Below are 7500 nucleotides of genomic sequence, written 5' to 3'. Positions count from 1 at the left end.
ATTCAAATTAGCGCCTTCTTGAGCACTCTCCAAAAGATAACTATGTTCCACAAGGATGCTTTCTGTTATAGAAAATGAATTAAATCACTTTGGTTCTGGTCCATATAATATTCACCTTAGAATACAAAGAAAGTTTTCCGTTATACATGTACATGTATTAAAGACCTACAGTAAAACAATATTATTACATCCTTCATGTAATTAAAGACTGCAATCAGCTAAAAAGAAAAAGACTCAGGTGTACAGCAACAAGCACAAGTTAGAATACTGTTATTCACTAGTATCCATTTAACCCATTCCCAATTTAAGTGTCCCCACAAATCACCGAGTAAAATCGTCTGGGCTTTAAGCCTGAGTAAAATCCATTAAGTCTGTCTCACTTCTAGCAGTTCATCATGGGTTAATGGGGATCGACATACATAAAAAAAAGAGCACAAAACGCGCTGATAATGGGGACATAAAAATTAATGTAAAAAGAGTTTAACCCATTCCCAACTTAAGTGTCCCCATAAATCACCAAGTAAAATCGTCTGGGCTTTAAGCCTGAGTAAAATCCCACTGAGTAAAGTCTCACTTCTAGGAGTTCATCATGGGTTAATGGGGACATACATACAAAAAAGAGCACAAAATGCGCTGATAATGGGGACATAAAATATAAAGAGAGTTTTCCATTATAAGACCTACATCAAACCAATTACATGCAAACTATGTAGACAATTAGCTAAAAAGAGAAAGACCAGTCACCAGTGTAAGCATCAAGTACAATAATACGTACTGGTATCCAATAACCCATTCATACCGTCCTACAGTGCACTGCTCCTGTCAATTGCTGAGTACACGTAAAATAATCTGGCGTTATATATAGCCAGAGTAAAATCTTAACCCTCACTTCTATAAGGGGCGTTACTAAACACCTGGAATGGAACGGAATGGAACGGAATATACCGGAATAAACAAAAATAAAGCGGAATATACCGGAATGAACCAAAATATGCCGGAACAAGGCAGAATGACTCTGGAATAAAACCGAATGACACCAGAATGAGACGGAATAAACAAGAATGGTACCGGAATATACCGGAACGAGGTGGAATGACAACAGAATAAGGCAGAATAAGGCAGAATAAACCAGAAGGACACCAGAATCAAGCTGATGAGCGTGGACCGGGATGACAAGGAACAAAAAGTAATTTTTATCATTCCATGCAGACAGTGAATGAATAATTGTTGCAGAATAGAGAGACTGACAAAAAAACAGTTTACATTAAAGGGGAAGTACCAAGGCTTGCCGAACGAGTCACGATATGTTCTCACAATCCTTCATGTAAATATGTTATCAACGATCAATCTTTTTTCTGTGCTTCTGACTTCTATCTTCAAACAAGGAAACAGTGCGTTCAGGTTCGATGGCATTATTGACAACAATCGAGAAGAGAAAAAGAGGCTTCCGGCCATTTGCGCGAATCTATTTCCGTATATCTCCATCACGTGAGGGTCGTGGGAAGTAGGCAAGCAGCAACAGTAATTAGTTTCTGGTTCGCTGAACTTGATTATGATTGGTCAATACACAATTGACCTGTCAGAATGAAATCAAAATGTTCACGGGTTTTCTGACTCGCACAGTGAAAACCACCTCCGAGATCCATAGACAAAAACAATTAGAATGACATTCTGTTTCTCTTGCTACTGTTACTGTCTGTACTTGACACGACAGATATACCTGTCAAATTTTTCTCGTGATCAAAGTGTTCCAAATGTTACAAAAGGCAAAAACACATGCAATTCCCTTTTAGGGAATCACATGACACAACAAAAACTGACTGAAACAAACGAAAATCCGTTAGCGCTAACTAAAACACCAAATGTTGGCATTTTCAGGTTCATTCCAGTTAATATTCCGCTTTATTTGGGTGTCATTCCGCCTCATTCCTGTGTCATTCCGGCTCGTTCCGGTATATTCCGGTACCATTCTTGTTCATTTCGTTTCATTCCGGTGTTATTCCGGTATTATTCCGTTCCGTTCCATTCCGTTTATAAAAAATTAGTAACGCCCTTCTAGAAGTGAAAGGAATTGGGTTAATATGAAAACATTAAATTAATAAATTTACAGTAATTGTTAACTTAAAGTGTAAAAAGTGAAAGATGAGATTTCCAGTGTGAGCGGTGAAATTATCTTCCCATGTTCCCATAAAGTAACTTAAATTCACTTCCATCAGGTAATGGTTGAATGGTTTACTGTGAATGAGTGTCATGTCCCAGGACTTCTAAATAAAATTATTAACTACATGTATGTGCATGAATTTTGTAAAAAATCATTACATTCCTGAAAGATAAGGGAGCAAATGTTCAATTCAAGTTTATTGCTTAAATTTTATACGTGGATCCAGAGTGTGTGCACTGGTATATTGTTCATCCTCAGTGTAAAAATCTGTGAAACTCATGGATAATGTTCAAAAAACCAGACAAAAATAACTTGAAATAATAGAAATTTACCAGTGAGTTACTTAAGACATTCACTATTCTTACTCATGAACACATAAAAACTGCTATAATTTAATCCATTAAAAGACATTTCATTACCTTCAGCATGCAGGTTGCGCCACGGAAGGTCTTTCACTCCATAGTCATAGCGTAATTCCTCACCAATCATGATATCCCGCAGTGCATAAAGTGCAAGATAAATCAATGGTCCCTCTTTAATTTTTCTCATCGCACAATTGCAATTGGGTTTGTTTGGAAATGCATCATTAACAAGTCTTCCAAGTCCACTTGAGAATGTGGCATCAACACTGGAAAATAATTGCATGTTCATTTCTTTTTTTAATTTTTAAGGAATTAGTTGCTCTTATTCCTTCAAATTTGTACTGTAATTTAATACTTTTGCTTTAACTAAACTGAAGAACTGTATTCTTACAAGTACTTAAGAATAAAACAAAGATAATATAATAATTATTTCAGTAAATCACCATTCGCGTTACATCCGCTTAAAGCCGCCATTGCCGTTTAATTAAGTATTCTACAATGTCTACCGAATAAATTCTATGTCTTTCTACTGCCCCCTGAAACCTTCTAAAGATATGTGGAGAGGGCAGACTGGCAACACAGACAATCTTTAGCAGGGGAGTGATAGGAAAGACTCTATTAAATGTGCAACTTTTCTGATTTCCGACACAGGAAAATGAACATAAAATGGATAAATGCTACTCAGATTCCAACTGGACTGCCATATATGGCAGCCCAGTAATAATACTAATTATTAGATTTGGCAAGCATCACAGAACTATTGTCAGTAATATATTCCACTAGTTGTCCTCAAATAATATTTACACACAAGCTCAAAGCATATGTATCATTATAGTAACTAAATAAATGTCCATATAGTATGTGAAAACATTTTCCACCCAGGCATTTTTTACAGACCATTTTTAGAACCACTTAATTTGCAATGCCAGAGAAGATGTTAAATTACGGCAAATTAATTAAAAGTGGCATTCCTCCTGCCTTCTTTAAAATTGCTGGTATTGTCCAATTATTCCCAAACATCCTTTATTAGCTTTTCACAGAACTCATAAAAGTTGAGTTGAACAAAGTTTATTTGTAAGTATTTAATTTGAATTAACAAAAAAAAAACTATGTTGTAGAGTACCAGTTATTGGCAGATCAATAAAATTGAGAACTTTTTTCATGTGGGGAAAATATCTAAGCAGCGAAATGTCTTACCAAAATCTCTTTGAACCTTCCTTAAAAAAAAAAGGAAACTTCCTAAATCTTCATCATAAGATTGTTCCCGTGAAGAGCCTTCATCTTGTGAGATAAGTTCTCCTTTGTATTCCAGCAGAAACTGACCCTTTGAAAATTCCTTAGTTGTGAACACTCCTCTCCCTAAATTAAAAGGTATCAAAAAACGTATTACCGCAGCACCCTAACAAGCATTTGAAATACATAACTCAGGGTACATCGCTCTAATGACACCTTTAATAGGGCTCATGCAGTGTCAAAGAGTAGGAAGGGCATCGGGACATGGAGGCACAGAATGAATTTTCCAGAAAAGGAATTAAATGGTATCATTTGTGAAACGTATTTGAAAGGTAAGAGGCAACTTAATTGTTGAAGATCAAAAGCCTTTTATTTCCCTCATTCTAATTTTCCCAATCTTTGAGTCTGGTGCATGTACAGTTGTCCCATACCATAGCCAAATCGTATCATCACTAAACAAAACAGGAAGTAATGAGGAACTAAATGCGCAGTTACTAAAACAAGGAATGATCTAAAATGATCTAAACTGACCTAAAATGAGCTACAACGGTATCTATAAAATGACATAAAATGACCTACTCATTTTAGATACTGTACAGTTGTTGTTGAGCTACGTAACAGTAGCTCATTTTAGGTCACGTTAGATCATTTTTAATAGATACCGCTGTGGCTCATTTAGGTCATTCCTGGTTTTTGTTAACTACAAACTAAATGATGTCCAAAGCCTCTTAATATCACTATCCAAAATCATTATATTATACAGATTGAATGAAGATTAGGCAACTTTTAGTTTTCTGTTAAAAATTCAATTTGTTGAGGAAACTTTGAAGTTCAGGAATAATAAATTTATTAATCAAAGGTATCAGAGAAATAGGGAAAAGGGAATTATAGACAACAATTTCCTCAGTCAGCACCTGTCAACACAATTAACACCAACAAACAGCTTTGTTGATATGTATAATACATGCAGTTTTTCACAATTTTTTTCCTGGTTAAATTTTTTTAAAACTAGTTCAATTTTAATTTCCCTTTGTTTCACATATTATAATAATGAGTATTAGACAAAGAAAAATTAAAATTGAGCTGGTTTGAAAAATTGTAAACCAATAAAAAACTTCAACAACAACTGTCAACATAGCAAAAGTAGTCTGCTGAGAGGACATGTCCTTTACTGATAATGAATGTTAAACTGATTGAAATTGTCTATTTGGGTTTTGAATTGTTAAGGGTCTTTAATATTGACATGAATGCTTTTCTAACTTATAAAAACAAGGTGGCATGACAGGGTGAAGGATGCCCATGTCATTGCTACATGTATGTTGGAAACTATTTTTGTGAGATTAGTTAATGTAGTTGTCAGTAAGTGCCAACAAGTAAAATTGAATAAATTAATGGAAAGGAGATTATATGAAAGAATTCTCACTAACCAGTACAGTTCTAAGCAATTAATCCCAGAATTCCCTTGTGAAATTCCCAACTTTTCCCACATATGCAAATACGCCAAGCCTGAGAAGCTTGGAGTTCTCAGTAATTTCTAGAAATTGACGAATATGGTCTCTCAACGGGTTTGGAATTCCTAGGAATTCCAAGTTATGCCATTAAAAGAACTCAGTGAGTTGGAACTCTCGGGAATTTGATGGGACAGCAGGGAAAGGTCCTTTACAGCAGACAAAAATGCAAGCAGCCATTTTCTTTATAGTTCTGTCTGGTTTATCTGAAATGTGTCCACATGTGCATACACTTCTATTTCTCAGTTACTTCAAGCTATTCTTCTTGATTTTTCTGACCTCGTTGAAGAACATTCCAGCTATTGCCCAAAATTCAGTCTAATTCCAAGTTTTTCCTCATTTATTCCAAGATATTCCAAGAAATTCCCAGAAATTCCTAGTAATTTAATAAAGCTAATTTGCACAACTTGAAATTCCTTCTGTGGAATCCCAAGTCTGAATTTACCGTGATGTCATATTTGATGAAACGTTAGAATTTGTCACTTAGAAAGACATATATCTATTGAAAAATACTACTTCAATAATATAAAGCTACTCAAAAAAACCTGGCATCATGGTTTGTCCAGTCTTACTTGAGTAGGAAACTTAAATACTTACTTACATGTACTTCTACTTACTTTCAAACAGAACAGAACATAAAATTTTGAGACAAATTTACAAATTTATATTTGTTACCCACAACTACCTAGCGTGGCCACAACATACATAGTAGAACAGGCTTGATAAAGGAAAAAAAACAGTCATGACAGAGCTTTACTGGCTGTCAGTAAAGCACAAAAATGGGAAGAGAGGGATTCCAATAAAGTGAAGAGCTGCAGAAAATCAAGAAAAAGGATATAGTAATTAATGCCTGGTGTGCACCTCCCCTGTGAGAGCCCTAAAACTCATTTATACTAGGTTAAGAAACTATCACTGCGTTTATTTGGTTTTAAGCCAAATGGGCCGTGTAATTTAGGCTTATTTAAAATGCACCAACTAGAATAATTCAAATAGTACATGTTGCAATTGGTTAATAGCTGTTTACCCATTGACTCCTACAGGTGTAGGGGTTCCCCCATTGACGAGTAACTCCGTCTGATGTTACGAAGTATGGCCTGTTTAAGGGTGAATGGTTAATATTAATAATTATACATGTTTTAGAGCCAGTGAACAAACAGTTTTTGGGTGTTATTTTTCAACGACACACTGGCTTACAAATGGGAAAGAGAAAAGACATATTCCATGTTGTATTTGCCAATACATTTGCCTTTAATCTCTGCATTTGTCTGTGTTTGCTTGTCCTGAAGTAATTATGATTTTACAAAAGGAATAAAACTTTAACTAATAACTACTTGGTTTGCACAGGCCCATACAAACCCGATGTCCGACGTTTGGCTGACTGAAGACTGCAGACTGACTCTAAATCAACAATTATTGAAAGCTCACCAATTTTAAAACGGGGTTCTTAGACCTTGAATAATGTTTATCAGCAACTATTTGAAATGGGTACTTATACTTAAATGATGTGCTATTTGTAGGCAGTCTGCAGTCTGGAAATGTCCATCACACCTAGACAACCTCAGTGAGCTTAGAAATTTCTTGGGGCAGGTACAAACCTGTAGTCTGGGTTTTGTATGATCTTCTCTCAATTCTTCCAAACCACCGGAGTTTATACTGAGTCCGTGCCACACAGTACAAATGTACTTCATGTGTTTCCTTGTTAAACGTAACTGTATGAAGTTACAGACTATGTATACAGGAAAGTCACACATTTGAATTGCCAAGAGAGGCATTCATGTGTTTAACGAAGTCTTGAAATGCCCAAGTCTGCAGTTTTGACCATGTGTCTGCAGGTTTCAAATCCTCTTCCATTCTTTTACTACTGGCTTAAGTATTCACAATTGTATGCCCTAGAGCATACAATTGTGATAATCGCCTTTTAAGACTCAACATGTAATATAAATGCCTTCTCACCAATAAAGTTATTGATGAAATCTCTCTTCAAAGCCTTCTTGGTCAATGCCTTCCGTGAGATATCTTGGCACAAGTTGTTTCTTTCTGAGGAAGAAGAGGTCATAATGAAGTCAGCGTTGAACACCTACGTGCATACACTGAAGTGAAGTGAAGTGAAGTGAATTGAAGTTATTTATCTTTCCTAAGGACTTTGCAGGACTAATTTGCAATGCTTTGTGGGTGACTTTGGCCAGACTGATTATTAGCAGTTTAACAATTTATTTAGAAAGTGAGATACGCCCCC

The 7500-nt window shown here is 35.6% G+C and overlaps 1 protein-coding gene across 3 annotated transcripts in view; it reads right to left on the bottom strand.

Moving 5' to 3' along the window:
- The window catches only part of LOC138009498 (uncharacterized), a 41049-nt gene extending 33744 nt beyond the window's left edge, over nt 1-7305 (bottom strand). Inside the window, exons 1-4 of one of the 3 annotated variants that reach the window (XM_068856535.1) lie at nt 7218-7305; nt 3721-3882; nt 2581-2789; nt 1-62 (exon numbers count right to left, since the gene is read on the bottom strand). The exon at nt 1-62 is cut by the window's left edge and continues 201 nt beyond it. In XM_068856535.1, the coding sequence (XP_068712636.1) occupies nt 1-62; nt 2581-2710 (192 nt within the window). In that variant the 5' untranslated portion in view covers nt 2711-2789; nt 3721-3882; nt 7218-7305. Of the gene's footprint in view, nt 63-2580; nt 2790-3720; nt 3883-7217 lie in introns of those variants that run through there. The other 2 variants (XM_068856536.1, XM_068856538.1) reach the window with 2 other exon arrangements.
- Nucleotides 7306-7500: the final 195 nt, after the last annotated feature.

This window comes from Montipora foliosa, chromosome 7, assembly GCF_036669935.1.
Source record: "Montipora foliosa isolate CH-2021 chromosome 7, ASM3666993v2, whole genome shotgun sequence".
Taxonomy (NCBI): domain Eukaryota; kingdom Metazoa; phylum Cnidaria; class Anthozoa; order Scleractinia; family Acroporidae; genus Montipora; species Montipora foliosa.
The sequence above is the reverse complement of the archived record's forward strand: the minus strand, read 5'-3'. Positions and strand labels throughout refer to the sequence as shown.